Source organism: Eucyclogobius newberryi, unplaced genomic scaffold, assembly GCF_026437365.1.
Source record: "Eucyclogobius newberryi isolate DKJ021-1_F unplaced genomic scaffold, fEucNew1.0.hap1 SCAF_538, whole genome shotgun sequence".
NCBI classification, from domain to species: domain Eukaryota; kingdom Metazoa; phylum Chordata; class Actinopteri; order Gobiiformes; family Gobiidae; genus Eucyclogobius; species Eucyclogobius newberryi.
This window is the reverse complement of record NW_027316210.1, coordinates 804-17,500: the sequence shown is the minus strand read 5'-3', so window position 1 is coordinate 17,500 and position 16,697 is coordinate 804. Positions and strand designations below refer to the sequence as shown.

The 16,697-nt window shown below is 41.1% G+C and overlaps 2 protein-coding genes across 2 annotated transcripts in view; one reads left to right on the top strand and one right to left on the bottom strand.

Annotated features, from left to right (window-relative positions):
- LOC140383550 (C-C motif chemokine 20-like) overlaps positions 1–160 on the top strand; it is a 4,709-nt gene extending 4,549 nt beyond the window's left edge. The window contains exon 4 of the mRNA XM_072465995.1: positions 1–160. This exon is cut by the window's left edge and continues 290 nt beyond it. The gene's annotated coding sequence lies outside the window, so the exon portion shown is untranslated.
- Positions 161–9,899: 9,739 nt separating this feature from the next.
- Positions 9,900–16,459, bottom strand: LOC140383552 (uncharacterized). The gene is made up of 3 exons (XM_072465996.1): positions 13,923–16,459; positions 12,594–12,711; positions 9,900–10,307 (listed from the first exon to the last, which is right to left on the bottom strand). Exons 1-3 carry the CDS (start codon positions 16,420–16,422, stop codon positions 10,055–10,057), a joined length of 2,871 nt encoding a protein of 956 aa, XP_072322097.1. The 5' UTR covers positions 16,423–16,459; the 3' UTR covers positions 9,900–10,054.
- Positions 16,460–16,697: the final 238 nt, after the last annotated feature.

Here is a 16,697-nt window from a genome sequence, read left to right as displayed (position 1 = left end):
ACACAAGGTGTATCTTTGTTGTCAGTGTCTGACTTAGACAAAGTTAAATTATTCACTACTGTATTTGTATAAGAGGTTTTCAGCATGAAGCTTCTGTTTAGTACAAATAATATGAAAATCTCAACAACAAGACCTGAGTGAACTCTGACACTGTCAAAGCCCAGTATTGTTTTCATGTGCATGTGCATATATATATATATATATATATATATATATATATATATATATTGTTGCACACTTCAAATATGAGGTTCAAAGTGTATTTTCATTGTTGTTTACTTCTGTAACAAAGACAAACATTTGTCAATGTCCATGTCATGCTCTCTGTTGTTACAGGAAACAGTTCTTCTTTTTCAATGTACAATAGCTCAAAATAATCATAAAATAACAAAATATCATATACATAAACAAATTTGTGACAGACATGTGTCTTTGTTCTCTTAGAACGTTTTTAGATTAAGCAAAAGTGTCATTTTTAACTCTCCTGGTGATCCCCTTTGTTTCAATTAGCATATTAGCATACTAATGTTAGCATAGCACAAAGTTACAATACAACAACAACCAGGCTTCAACTTCATAATCTTACAGACAATTTCGGCCTAAACTGTCTCTCTATTGCCTTATTCATGTTCACAGTTCCAATATAAACATTTGTTTTACCACTTTACCTGTAACAAAGACAAACATTTGTCAATGTCCATGTCATGCTCTCTGTTGTTACAGGAAACAGTTCTTCTTTGAGCAGACGCCCCAGATACGGAGATAATAGAGCTCCCCTTGTGGTGTGGCATAGGAACTACACTAATGCAAATCAAAGCGAATTGAACACAGTCTGTCTTTCTAAAACAAACAAAATGATATTAAATAAATTATAACATGAAATAAAATACATTTCGGGGGGTGCCCTATTTGCTAGTCCCACACTCTCCCCTCCAAAATTAAATGGCGTCCCGACATTCTGACATTATCAGTCCATATGTTTCTTTTATGCGTTACATAGTTCGAAGTTAAAGCAAGGTAGGAGTCAGAGTTCACAGTCTATAAGGTGCATAACTTCTTCAAGAAGACCATATGACATGTATCTCCCGTTGATGTCATATGTGCGCAGCAAAGGTTATCGTGCACTATAACCGTCCACTGCCTCCTCCCTTACATGCCAGGGGTATCTGCACTTTCTCTGAGTAAGGTTTCTTAACATAGCAATAACCTCCTATCATAAGAAAATGTCAGGCTTTACCATCAACCAAATATATCAAAAATAAATTAAAATAGTACTTAAGAGCTATGTCAATACAATAATAATAACATTAAAGCTGAAACTTTAAACTTATGAACCTGAATAGTTGCTATTGAACAGTTCAACTAAACACTTATTTATCTGACAAAGTGGGTTGTCCCAACCTATGGTAAGTAAACATTAGTCTTGGTTTTCTCAATCTTAAAGGATACTTTGTATGCTGCATCGAAGATGGACCGGGGTCTTCTTGGTCACTGCCTGCAGACTCAGGAGACTGATGGTCTTCCCCATTGATTTGTGTGTCATTGTCCTCGTCCAGGCTTTCAACATCCATCTCCTGTTCGTCCATCTGTGGCTCATTTTCCTCTACTGCACTTGAGTGTCTTTCCACCTCTTGGTCTTCTAAAGTGGTCTCCTCTGCCAGCTCATAGTGTTCCTCAGGTCCCTCGTTCTGTAGTTGTAATCTTTTTATGCCTCTCCATTCATCCTCTTCATCTGAACTGTGTTCTTCTTGTGGTTGCTGTTTTTGTGCCCGTTTGTTACTCTTCTTCTTCTGTTTTTGTGAAGGCAAATTGACTTTTTCCACAGGCATGAAGTCACAAGGAAGCAGGAGGTTTCTGTGCATGATCCGTACTCGTCCTTTTCCACTTTCTGGCCGTATCTCGTATACAGGACTGTCTTCATATTTCCTTTGAGTCACCACGTATACTTGGTCTTCCCAAAACGCTCTCAATTTACCCGGACCGCCTCTTTCATTCAGATTTCTCACCAAGACTCTGGATCCAGGATTCAAATCTGCCCCATATGTTTTCTTGTCGTACTGCATTTTTCCACGTTCACCTTCTTTGTTGGCTGTTTCTGTGGCAAGTCTGTAAGCATCATTCATTCGGTGTCTCCATTTCTCTGCATAATCTCTGTGAGATGTACTTTGGTCTTTTGCAGTGAGTCCGAACATCAAATCGATGGGAAGTCTTGGGTTGCGGCCAAAAAGGAGAAAATACGGTGCATAACCTGTGGCTTCACTGCGGGTGCAGTTATAAGCATGTACCACTTTTGCTAGAGAGGCTTTCCAGTCTGCTTTCGCTTTCTCAGGCAGGCACCGCAGCATGCTCAGCAGTGTCCTATTGAACCTCTCCACTTGGCCATTGCCCTGAGGGTGAAAAGGTGTAGTCCTGGACCCCTTCACTCCGCTGTACTCCTCAAGCTTGGCGAACAGTTTGTTTTGAAACTCCCTTCCTTGATCATGATGGAGTCTTGTAGGAAAGCCGAATTTCAACATGAAGTCTCCATAGAGTTTCTCAGCAGCAGTTTTTGCAGATTTGTCCCTACAGGCGTACGCTTGAGCGAATCGAGTGAAATGGTCCATTACCACCAGGATATACTCATATCCACCCTTACATTTTTCCAGATGGAGGAAATCGATTGACACAAGCTCAAATGGGTGCGTTGTTGTGATGCTTGTGAGAGGAGCTCTGGTTGGTTTGTTTGGGCGTTTGTTCTTGAGGCAGCTGCATACTCGTGTTATGTGGTGTTCAACATTGCGCTGCATATGAGGCCAGTAGAAGCGGTCTCGGACGAGGTTTAAGACTCTCTCCACTCCAAGGTGTCCCATCTCCTCATGCAGCTCTTTGTAGACGAGTTCATGGTATTTCTTGGGCAGAACCAGCTGGGACCGGTTTGCTGTTCTTCGGTACAGTAGCCCGTCTTCATTGATGTGGAGTTTTTGCTTTTCTCGAGCTAGGGCAGCTACATCTGTGTTTTGAATCTGTTTCACACCTTTCGGCCAGTGATTTGAGGAGACATATTTCAACACCTGTCCAATGATAGGATCATCACACTGTGCTTCTCTGAGAGCAGTTCGGGACAGTCCTTGTACTGACATCGTCATTTGTTCTACTTCCTGATCAGCTATTGCAGAAGAGATCGTGAATGGACACAGCCAGGGGTCAGTACTTTCTGCATTGACAGACAGAGCCTGTGTCACGCTGTGCATCACTTCATGTGCCACTGTCTGTGTGCAACTTTCCATGTATCTTTCCATGTCCAGTGGCATGCGTGATAAGCCATCTGCATCACGATTAGCTCTTCCAGGACGATATTTGATCATGAACTGGAAGTCTGCGAGTTCGGCGACCCACTGGTGTGTGGTTGCATTTAGCTTGGCAGTCGTGAGCACATATGTGAGGGGGTTGTTATCTGTGTAGACCAGAAAAGGCGGTGAATAGTACAAATAGTCTCTGAAGCGCTCACATATGGCCCACTTGAGGGCCAGAAACTCCAATTTTCCCGAGTGGAGATGGTAGTTCTTCTCTGGGGCAGTTAGAGTTCTGGACCCGTATGCAATAACACGCAACTTCCCCTGCTGGTTCTGGTAAAGCACTGCTCCTAAACCCTCCTGGGATGCATCACAGTGTAAAATGAATGGCTGTTCAAAATCAGGGTACCCCAGGATTGGCGGCTGTGACAGGAAATCGATGAGCTTATTCAGAACTTGTTCATGTTCAGTTGTCCACACAACAGGGTAAGATGCTGGGAGCTGACCACTTTTTACCATCTTTATCTTTCTTGTCTTCTTTAGAGCTGGTTTTTCTTTTGAGGCATTGTCTTTTGTCAAGAGGTTATAAAGAGGGGTGGCTATGCGTGAGAAGTTAGGAATATAGCTTCTGTAATAGGAGACAAATCCCAGCAGTTTCCTTACTTCACCGATTGTTGTCGGTTTCTTCTCCTTGAGTGCCTGAACAGGGGCAATGTCTGCAGGGTCCATTGTGTATCCATCGTTAGTGACTAGCCTGCCCAGAAATCGCACCTGATTCTTAAAGAGCTCACATTTCTTGGGTGTAAGTTTCACTCCATGCGTCTCATAGCGCTGCAGGACACTCTTTAGATCATTAAGATGATCATTAAACGTTTTGGAGTGGACCAGGTTGTCGTCCAGGTAAGGCAAGCAAATCTCATCTCGTAGCCCCAACAGACACTCCTCCATTGACCTCTGGAACTCAGCTGGGGCAGATGATAAGCCAAAAGGTATTCTCACCCACTCATATAATCCCCATGGAGTGATGAATGCTGTGAACGGACGACTTGATTCCTCTAGAAAGCCCTGGTGATAGGCCTTTCCTTGGTCCAACACCGAAAACCAGGAACTCCCTGTTAACGTATTAAGCATGTCTTGGATCCGCGGAATGGGATGGCGGTCCGGGATAGACTTTCGGTTCAACCCTCTGTAATCACAGCACAGGCGGAGGCTGCCGTCCTTTTTCCTCACGCATACAATTGGACTGGAGTAGGGCGATTTGGACTTGGTGATCCAGCCTCTGTTCAAGAGGTCCTCAAGGTACTCTTTGACTTCTTTATGGAGCGGTTTTGGTACAGAAATATAGGTGTGTCGTACCGGTGTAGGGTCACTGAGGCGGATCTTAAGCTGCAGGGATGGTATGGTTCCCACATCCTTGTCATTCCGAGCAAAGACATTGCTCATTTCTCTCAGCACTTGTCTCACTCTGAGCTGTTGTGCGGGGCCAAGATGATCCAGGGGAACTGGCGGATCCCATAAACTGTTGTCTTGTTCGTTAATCCTACTTGGTTGTTCTACAGTCTGTTCAATAGTTTGCGTCATTACCTCCGGTTGCATCATTTCCGCTGTTTTTGTGTTAGCTGGGTATATTGTCTTCACCGCTTGAGTTTGTCCTAGTGTGGTTCGTGGAGACAGGAAGATGTCATGAGCCGTGCCGTTTGTGATTGGCAGGGTGACACTAGACCACGTCCCTCGTTGTAGTCGCACCACACTCTCTTGAACCCCCAAGCCCTCTGGTAGATGCAAAGGAGAACTTGGCTCAAACAGGACATCTTGTTGTTCTGGAAGGGGACTGGTTCTCACATTACACCGGACAGTTTTTGTTTTGCCTGCAGGAATGGTAATCAGTTCTTTTCCTGTTTTCACCATGCCTTCTCTTAGCCCTTTCTCTTTATTTCTCATCACTTTCAAAAACACTTCAGTTTTCTTGCAGTCAAAGGAGAAAGCTGCACTGACAGCATCTGTCATGGCACGTGGTGGATATATGCCCCTATCCAGCAGGTACTCGATTACATTGAAACCAATGATGGGATCCTCTGCAATTTCCTCTTGACCTGTTACCAGCACTGGCACGAGCAGCTCCATCTGTGTGACCTCAGAAGTAGGAAGCTCAAACTTCACCTCCACCCACCCATGAAAAGGAATTGGAGTTTGGTTCACTGCCCTTCCGTCCAATATGCTATGGCCCAGGATTTCTGACAGACTTCTCACTTTTGTATGCGGAATATTCTGCTGTCTCCATTTCTCGTTGATGAGACAGACTTGTGAGCCTGTGTCCCACAATGCCTTTGTTTCAAGTCCATCAAACCTGCAGATGATCATGTGTTTCTTACCAATCAGGTGGAGGAGCTGGGCTCTTCGTTCTGGTGAGAGGAGATTAATGCTCACTACTGTTCTTTCTTTTTCTTCAAGGTCAGCTGCTCCTTTTGTTTCAAGATACTGAATACTGTCTGTAATGAGTTTGTGCATATCACTTTGCTCTTTTTGTTTTGACTGTGGAACCAGTGGAAGCGTTTGTACCATGCTAGCTGAGAGATCTATTGGCTCAGTTCGGTCCATGGGCTTTCTTCGGGCCCTACATCCTCTGGAAAGGTGACCACTCTGTCCACATTTAAAGCAATGATCACACTGTTCCTCCTGGTCACGCTCTTGGCACTTCTTACAGCCTCTTTTCTTATTTATGCGTGGTTGGGGGGAATATCTTTTTGATTCGACAATGGCACTTTTTATTTCAGCTATTTCCCCTTTAAGTTTGCTTATAACGTCCAGCAGTTCAGATTCTCTATGAGACACTGTAGGCAGTGTTTTAGTCTTTTGCGGCACAGCAGACGACAGTTCACGGCCTCCAACAGCATTCATCTCTGCTTCTTTCGATGTCTGAGGTTCTGCTTTTATTTCCCTGATTCTTGTTTCCTTGCTGTGTTTTCGAAACTTCTGTTGCCTCTCCCACTCAAGGCTTGCTGCTTCATTAATCTTTGCAATCAGGATATCATCAGTAACCTCAGCATCATCAAGGTAGCTTTTTATTTGGTACTTGATATTATCATTTATGAGTCCTGTACCCACAGCTCGCAGAAACTTTTTTTGTATTAGCTCAGCACTGTACTGTTCTTCTGCCCCTGGCTCTCTTGATGAAGCAAAGAGACGCTCCTTTAACTCTATTGCTCTGAACAAAAAGTTCTGTGGGGACTCATTGTGTTCTTGGGTGATGTTAATCAGTCTGTGGTAGAGATCAGTTGAGCTATCCTCTTTGTAGTGTCCTTTAAGGATAGTTCGGAGTTGAGCTAGTGTCAAGTCTGTTTTGATCTCTAACATATCACGGAGAGTCAGGCCTGGGCTAACAGCTCTGATCACAGCTTCCACTATTTCGGCTTCACTGTGCCCTTTTCTCCGTCCCATCTCGATCTGATGAATGAGATTGGAGTATGATAATTTATCCTTTTGTCCTTTTTCTCCAATTTGACCATTAATTTTGAATTCTCTGCGTATGATAAACTCAGGTAGCTGAGTTGGCGGTGGAGTAGCTGACCTGGGGACAAAAGATGGCTTTTGTTCATGTTTAGTTGCACTAGTTGTGAGTTTTGCCATTTCTTCCTCCAGTTTTTGTGTTGCTGTCTGGAAGTTAACTTGGAGAGCGGCATATTGTTCTTTCAGACCGGCCAACATTGCTGCCTCTGGACTGGGATTTTCTGTACCAGACTTAGTTGTGTCAGTTCTTCCTTTCAGACCATTTGCAAATGTTATCAAGCGGGTTAGAAACTCACGTGCCACTTCCTCTTCCTCATCTTCTGTAGCTTTATCAACTACTTCACTTATGGCTCTGATCAGCGTGTGCTTCTTTTTCAAGTTTTCAGTTGAGATTTTACCGTGCACGCATACCTCCAGGAGTTGCTCACAGTTCAGTTGCACCAAGACTTCACTGAGCTGGTCTTGTAGTTGTTCAAACTCCATCTCTTGCATCTCTGTTTCTTGCTGCACCGCTGATCTCACTTCTGACACCAGATTTTGTTGCACACTTCAAATATGAGGTTCAAAGTGTATTTTCATTGTTGTTTACTTCTGTAACAAAGACAAACATTTGTCAATGTCCATGTCATGCTCTCTGTTGTTACAGGAAACAGTTCTTCTTTTTCAATGTACAATAGCTCAAAATAATCATAAAATAACAAAATATCATATACATAAACAAATTTGTGACAGACATGTGTCTTTGTTCTCTTAGAACGTTTTTAGATTAAGCAAAAGTGTCATTTTTAACTCTCCTGGTGATCCCCTTTGTTTCAATTAGCATATTAGCATACTAATGTTAGCATAGCACAAAGTTACAATACAACAACAACCAGGCTTCAACTTCATAATCTTACAGACAATTTCGGCCTAAACTGTCTCTCTATTGCCTTATTCATGTTCACAGTTCCAATATAAACATTTGTTTTACCACTTTACCTGTAACAAAGACAAACATTTGTCAATGTCCATGTCATGCTCTCTGTTGTTACAGGAAACAGTTCTTCTTTGAGCAGACGCCCCAGATACGGAGATAATAGAGCTCCCCTTGTGGTGTGGCATAGGAACTACACTAATGCAAATCAAAGCGAATTGAACACAGTCTGTCTTTCTAAAACAAACAAAATGATATTAAATAAATTATAACATGAAATAAAATACATTTCGGGGGGTGCCCTATTTGCTAGTCCCACAATATATATATATATATATATATATATATATATATATATATATATATATATATATATATATATATATATATATATATATATAAAAGTACAGCATTGCAGAGTTAAGTTAACATGTATAAATTGATGGAAGAATGCACTGACATTGATGATGAAAACATGATTTACAGACCGTTTTATCAAGCGACTGGTGCAGTATAAAGGCACTTTTAGCGTTACTCCTCATTAAACTTAAACAATATAATAGATTATTCTCAGTATATTTTAGTCTTCAGTTTAGCCATGAGAAAGAAACGTAAAATCCCATTGAAAGTTATGTAGGCCACAGTTCACACACCATGACTTCCTCTATGTGCGTATCACTTCCTCTATGTGCGTATCACTTCCTCTGTGTGAGAGAAATTAATCAACAATGTCTGTGGTGGCGATGAAGTCAGACTTCCTCTGTGTGTGTTTCACTTCCTTGTGTGCGCTTGACTTCCTCTGTGTGTGTTTCACTTCCTCTGTGTGTGTTTGACTTCCTCTGTGTGCGCTTGACTTCCTCTGTGTGTGTTTGACTTCCTCTGTGTGCGTTTCACTTCCTCTATGTGCGTTTGACTTCCTTTGTGTGTGTTTCACTTCCTCTGTGTGTGTTTGACTTCCTCGGTGTTTGACTTCCTCTGTGTGTGTTTGACTTCCTCTATGTGCGTTTGACTTCCTTTGTGTGTGTTTCACTTCCTCTGTGTGTGTTTGACTTCCTCTGTGTGTGTTTGACTTCCTCTGTGTGTGTTTGACTTCCTCTGTGTGTGTTTGACTTCCTCTGTGTGTGTTTCACTTCCTCTGTGTGCGTTTGACTTCCTCTGTGTGCGTTTGACTTCCTCGGTGTGTGTTTGACTTCCTCTGTGTGTGTTTCACTTCCTCTGTGTGCGTTTGACTTCCTCTGTGTGCGTTTGACTTCCTCTGTGTGTGTTTCACTTCCTCTGTGTCCGTTTGACTTCCTCTGTGTGTGTTTCACTTCATCTGTGTGTGTTTCACTTCCTCGGTGTGTGTTTCACGTCCTCTGTGTGTGTTTCACTTCCTCTGTGTCCGTTTGACTTCCTCTGTGTGTGTTTCACTTCATCTGTGTGTGTTTCACTTCATCTGTGTGTGTTTCACGTCCTCTGTGTGTGTTTCACTTCATCTGTGTGTGTTTCACTTCATCTGTGTGTGTTTCACTTCATCTGTGTGTGTTTCACTTCATCTGTGTGTGTTTCACTTCATCTGTGTGTGTTTCACGTCCTCTGTGTGTGTTTCACTTCATCTGTGTGTGTTTCACTTCCTCTGTGTGCGTTTCACTTCCTCGGTGTGTGTTTCACTTCATCTGTGTGTGTTTCACTTCCTCTGTGTGTGTTTCACTTCATCTGTGTGTGTTTCACTTCCTCTGTGTGCGTTTCACTTCCTCGGTGTGTGTTAGTCATGCCAGAACAGGTCAAGCTGCAATAATAAAGACGTACTTTGGAACTTTAGCTGTGAAACCACATTTTTGTCCTCGTTGAACACTTCCAGGCCGCTGCATTAACACCTGCAAACACACTAATTGCAAACTGAAACTGTCATTAATCAGGACAGACTGTATTTATTCAGACGATACGAATAAAGTCATTAATGATCATAATTAAGTATATGTACAATTTTTTATAGACATCTCGTCTCTTATACGAGGTAAACATGTATAACTGACTTTACTGAAAGCCACTTTGATGTATAAGTACCGTATTTTTTTCATAGTTTTGGCCGCTGTGCGACTTATACTTATATTTATACTTATATACTTATACTCCAGAGTGACTTATATGTGATATTATTTGTTATTTTCACACTTGTAACCGCATTTCATACTCCAGTGCAACTTATATATGCTTTTTTCTTCTCTATTATGCATTTTTTGGCTTGTGCGACTTATACCCTGGTGCGACTTATAGTCCAGAAAATACGGTACATCAAACATTGTGCCATTTCTGTTGTCATTTCCTGCTTCTGTTCCCGGCCAGTACAATCGTTCGGAGCGTCGAGGAGGTCAGTTCTCTCTCACTGTTCGTCCGTCACGGTCAGCAGCAGCCTGTCCGCCGCCTCCGACTCCGTGCTGGTCAGCGCCCGTCCCAGTTTCTCCCAGAACAGATGCGCCTCCGGTCCCGCCGCCCCCGCCGCTCCGGGCCAGCTGAGGTAGGTCTGCCGCCTCAGCGCTTTCCTCATGCGGTAGAACGGAGACAGGTGGGACGCCGGGATGTCCTCCAGGAACACCAGGACCAGCACGTCTTTGCGCTCGTCGAACAGCCGGAAACTGCGGCGGGAGAGACGGGGGAAACGGGAGGAAAGAGAAACATTGTTCAGCGTGGTACAAGTTTGCTGCGTGCCCTCCCCGCTCTCATCCCCATTCCACGCTACGCTGTCCCGTCTAAAAAGAAATGAACGGTGAGGCAGGGATTTTACTTGCCTGACCAGCCATTCCCAACACGTTTTGACAGACGACTTTTCAATTTCCAAAGGGAGTGATTGACAGGCGGATTAACCAATCAGACAGACGCATTGTCCGTTCGTGTCTAAACAAACATGGTGGATTACAAGGAAAGGATAAAAATAACACAGACTGAGAAACGTTGCCGACTTCTGCTGAGTCAACAGTCTGAAGTAAATTAAGTTATATAGTTTGTTCTGACTGTTCTGAAAATATTTGAGAGACGTCTTCCGCATTTCAGAGACACGTGACACAAATTAGCGGCGGTGGTTGAACCGGTAAATGCTGGAAAGTTTTTTTTGACGCCCCCAATGGTTCGATTCCAGACCGAGACGCATTCGAACGGAATGTGGGAGAAACTATTTGACCCAGGCGGCGTTGACAAAGAACAGATTTTTTTTAATCAGAAACATAACATACCGTATTTTCCGCACTATAAGGCGCACTGTCAATGAATGGTCTATTTTTGATCATTTTTCATATATAAAGTGCACCGGACTATAAGGCGCATTAATGCAGTTTGCGAGGAAAGTGGCCAGATTTCCCACATAATCTTTTGGCAGTTGCTGTGACATATTAATCAATCCATATATAAGGCGCACTGGATTATAAGGCACACTTATTGTGCCTTATAGTGCGGAAAATACGGTACACATTTCTTGTATCATTTTGATGTCATGACTACTTTTTCTGGGTCATAAAATCTCTTTAATCAGCTCGTGCTTTGGAGTCAAGATAACGACTATAATTAACGACGATTATTTCAATATTCTTCGAGGTAAAGAAACAGAAGGGAAAGTGAATACAAAGGGATAAAGGGGAGGACAAATAAATAAATAATAGAATGAAAAAGGCCCGAAAGTCACTGGGACAGGCTCCAGTCACCCGCGACCCCAAAAGGGAACAAGCGGTAGAAAATGGATGGATGGATGGACAGAATGAAAAATAAATAAATAAACAATTTTTTTTTTTTTTAATTAAACATTTTAAAATGAAATACAAAATATAAAATGCAAAATACAAAATACAAAAATAGATATGATTGTTATTTAAGGGGAATCTAAATATGTTAATCATTACTATATTGTGTAACCAACTATATTCATTTTACGAAACTGTATTAAAAGTATAGCCAACTATATTCATTTTAGACTGTGTTACACTTGAGTTAACTCCTTATACGCACAACACACAGTCTATTGTTCCATTTGAGACATTCACTGCTCCTTTTGAGACATTCTTTGATAAGGACGGACACCTTCCCGGAGCTGCAGACTTCAAGGCCACAGACGTGCCAAAGAGCTCATGGAAGAACACCGGAAGGAGGCGTCAACCGTCATATTCCGAACTTTTAGGACTACGACAAAGTCTAAGGAATAAAGTCTGGCGGTAATGCAACACTCGGATGTCAACCGCCATAAAACAACAACAACAACAACAACAACATATATAATATCGGAATGATTCTGGAACACGACTATGTGTTGTGCGTATAAGGAGTTAACCCAAGGGTAACACAGTCTAAAATTAATATAGTTGGTTATACTTTTAATACAGTTTCGTAAAATTAATATAGTTGGTTATAGAATATAGTAATGGTTAACATTAAGATTCCCCTTCAATAACAATCATCTCTATTTTTGTATTTTGCATTTCGTATTTCATTTTACATTTTTTGATTTTTAAAAATTAATTAAATGTTTTATTTTATTTTATTTTTATATGTATTTATTTATTTATTTATTGTTCATTCTATTATTTATTTATGTTTCCTCCCCTTTATCCCTGTGTATTCACTCCCTTCTGTTTCTTTACCTCCAAGAATATTGAAATAATCGTCAGCTATTTTAGTACTTTTAATACAGTTTCGTAAAATGAATATAGTTGGTTATACATATACATATAGTAATGGTTAACATATTTAGATTCCCCTTCATTATGTATTAAGTTGTACTGTTATGGTAATGTTAGTTCAATGCACTTAAAGATTAGTTTCAGGACATTTTTTTAATCATAAGAGGTATTTTAGATTTCCTCAAACACCATAAACTATTAAAATATATGAACAATGAAAACAAATGATTAGAAATGATCACATTAAACGTAAATTACCTGGCCACTTGCATCTCCCTGGAGCACCACTCACTTTGTAGATATCTTCTGCTGATCACACAGAGAGTCTTCCTGCTTCCATATATGGCGTCTGTGATGTTGTCCACTATAGGCCTCCCTGAGAAATATACACATGACATGACTGCGACGCCCCTCAGAGGACAAACTACAACACTGCAACCACGGAACTGTCAACAAAACAGAAAGTACAAACTGTGGCTGGTGTTTTTGGTCAGTTGATCCTTGGGAAACACAGACATGTTGGCATAAAAGGAACATTGGCATGGAAATAGGCATTTTCGTTTCCTCTTTTCTTCTGCCAATCTGGTTTTGACTGACACTATTAAACATTAAATGAAACTGGATAGGCAAAGGCAAAATTTTATTCCCACGAATAAGTGGATTCTCAAAAGAAAACCTAAAATTAGTATAAAAAATATGTAATTGTGATTGAAATCTATTGCTGTTATTGTGAAAATGCTGCAGCTCTGACGGAACAGAAAAGAAAACACAAGAAATCTGAATAAACCTGTGATGCGATATGAGGCGGTATAAAATATAGTGAATTGTCAGTGAAGTGTGAGATTGATGGTAACATTTGCTGTTTAACTGTCAGATTTTAAGATTTGTTGACCTGGTTTAGGGTTAATATCTCTCTTTCATTATGATCGAAATGTATTGCTGAAATTGTGAAAATGCTGCTGCGCTGAAAAAAAGCATAGCAAAATATGAATAAACCTATGACCAGTATCTACAGCCAAGAACAAGGACACAACATTACATATTTGTTGACCTGGTTTAGGATTCATATATTTGTAATTACTCTATAACAAAAAAAAAAATGCTCTACATACATCCAAAAGTCTACATTTCCAGCACAAATTAAGGTGAAATTAATTTTTTCACAAGCCCATGGACATGTGACTGTTATAGGATTAATATACTAGACTATAATAGACAAGTTTGTGAAGCCGATTGTGAACAAATAGTGATAAAGTTCAACATTTGTGAATCATGATTTGGCTACCGTATTTTCCGCACTATAAGGCGCACTTAAAAGCCTAGAATTTTCTCAAAAAAACTACAGTGCGCCTTAGACATGGGTTATTTCTGGTTGTTCTTATTGACCTCGAAGCGATTTATTTCGCCTAATGCGCCTAATATAAGAAAAATTATAGAAAATAGACCTTTCGTTGACAATGCGCCTTATAGTGCAAAAAATACGGTATTTCTTTCAAAAACGACGTTATAAAGGCCGATGCCATCTGTCTGAAATGACCGAAGCTATTTTCCTGATAAAAAAAAACGAGAGAATGGAAAAAAACCTACCGGGTTCAAAGTCGCGATGGTGCAGACACAGCTTCCAGCCCTGCTCCTCCTCCAGATGCTTCATGAGTTCTCCGTAGACCCAGGCTTCATCGTGGACATTGTAGGACACGAAGGCATCATACAGGTTCTGCACTTTCCTGTGTTTGTTTTTCGTATCGGCGAGCCAAGCCAAGAAGATGTAGTAGGCGTAGGTTATCTGAAATCTCATGAAATGGTACACGAACGCAGCCATCACGGAGAACAAGTTGAAACACACCGTTGACGTGAAACAGATGAATCCAATGTCTATTTCGCAAGACTTGACGTCGAGGTCGAGTAGCCTTTTGCCGTATTGGTCGCGCGGGTAATAGCACAGAAAATTATGAGCGTCGAATACTTGCGTTTGGTTGCTGGTTTTAACCCAATCGATAAATTTTGCGCTGTCACAACCGCACACTAAGCTGTTGTATTGAACGTCCAGATAAGTCAGTCCAGGGACAGAGTTTATGATGTCTTCAGAGATGACCGAAAAGGCGTTTTTTCGAGCTTGAAAGAACTGTAGTTTTGTAAGATTTGCCTCGGTGAGAAAGTCGAGAGCGCGCAGGTTGGTGCTGGTGACCCTGAGCTTTGTGAGATTGGGGATTGGCGAGAATAAGAAGGGCGAAAAGTCCATGAGATCATTGGCGCTTAAATCCAGCGAGTCCAAGTTTGGCGTGTGAATAAAAAAGTCATCAGGAATCTTCACGATATTGAGGTTTCCAAAATCGAGCAACGATAGATTGGTCAGACCTTGGAGGAAGTTGGACGGGATCGAGGATTTACCCCTGAACCTTTGAGAACGGAAATCTAAAGTTTGCAAATTGGACAGATTTAAAAACGGTGGATTCTTCAGCGGAGAAGTATATTTCAGGTGGTTATTCCCAATGCTCAAATTTCTCAAATTTCTCAAATCGTTAAAACACTCTTTATCCATCTGTTCCTTTTTAATGTTATTTTCATCAAGTTTGAGATTCAAAAGATTGTTCAAACCAGAAAAACATCCTTTTTCCAATCGATTTATTTGATTTTGATTCAGTAACAGGTTCACCAACGACGGCAACCCAACAAATTCTCTGTTTTGTATCATCGTCAGCGAATTATTAGACAAGCGCAATATTTTTAAACTGGGCAAACGTGTCTGGAACGCTTTGTTAAGTTGTGCAAGGAAATTCCCCTGTAGCTCCAAAATCTGCAGTTTTGGCAAATTTTGAAACACACATTTTCGCAAGGTTGTGAGTTTGTTCCATTTTAAGCCAAGTTGTTTAAGATTGGTCAAATTTGCCAAATCGAAACAGCCCAAAGTTTGGACGGAATTGTTTGTCAGATCTAATTCGATGAGCGACGCTAAACTTCTCGTTGCGTACGGGACTGCGGTTAACCTATTGTGAGCCAGATTTAAACTGTGTAATTGCGACAGCGACGTGAACGAATCATCCGCGATCGTTTTTATTCTGCATTTGCTCAAGTCGAGCTCGCTCACGTTTGTGCACATTTTGAATAAACGTGAGTAAATATGGTGTAGATTATTTTGCTGTCTAAATTGCAAAGTAGAAACGGTCGGAATAGAGCACGATTTGTTTATCAGAGTTTCCAGATGGTAATGCATCGAATTTATCCTCAGAGAATTCAACGACGTGTTAAACGTTGACAGTAAATCCCACATTTTTTGGCTAAAATTCACCCGGATGCTGCTAACGTCTAGTGTAGCGACTTTAGCTACCATTTCCTTGTCTGGAATGTCCCAAATCATAACCAGTTTCTGTGGAGGATACCCGATGTTTAGCCACGTCAGATTCGGAAAAACGTTCGTTGTTATCTGAAAAAACGTAATCGGATTGTCGGAAATATCTAATAACCTAAGTTCAGTGGATTTATCGGTCAATTCAGACGACTTAAATGTTGACATTCGAATGCTTTTAAGTTTTAAATTGGTCAAACGCGGCATGTGTCTTGAAATCAGACTTATCTGTTTAACGGTGCGCACTTTGTTGCCGGAGAAATCTAGAGTTTTGAGGTTTTTCAGCGCTCTAAACGCATTGGGAGCAACTTCCGTGATGAGATTGTGGTTGATCTGCAGCTCGGTCAGACTGAACAAACCATCAAAAACGCCGTTGTGGAGTTTAGCAAGTTTGTTTCTGCTCAAAACTAACTTTCTCAGAGAAATCAGTTTGGAAAACGTGCCTTGACCAATACTCGAAATTTTGTTATGCCCCAAATTAAGCTCAGTCAAATTCGTAAAATGTGTGAAATTTGCGACTTGTAATTTTGAAATTTGGTTTAGGCTCAAGTCGATGCCTTTCACGGTTGGAGGAATGTCGGTCGGGACTAGTTTGAGATTAGTGCCGTCACAAATTGCCATGTTCAAACTCACTCGACAGCTTCTCAATGTGAAGCCTCGCACAACAAAACGATGGATATTTAAAGAAAAGAGGAAGAAAAGAAGAAGAAGAAGAAGAAGTGATTTTCGCAGCACGTGACCCATTTTTGAGAGGCAGAGGAGCCAAACGCCTGCTGGTCGCCAGAGGAAATGCCCTAAAATTTCAAATAAAACAGAAAGAACAAAAGTCAAGAAAATAATATCGGAAAATGCTGTAATTTGTTTGCTAAAAGTGAGCTATAAATGTGTTCCTGTGCGCGTGTTGTTGTGTAATACAAATCACCATTGAACAGCATTGATCTTGAACTTGAACTTGTTTGTCTCCATGGAGATCGATATGTTTAATGCCATCGTGGAACATTACATGAAAAGCTATAAAC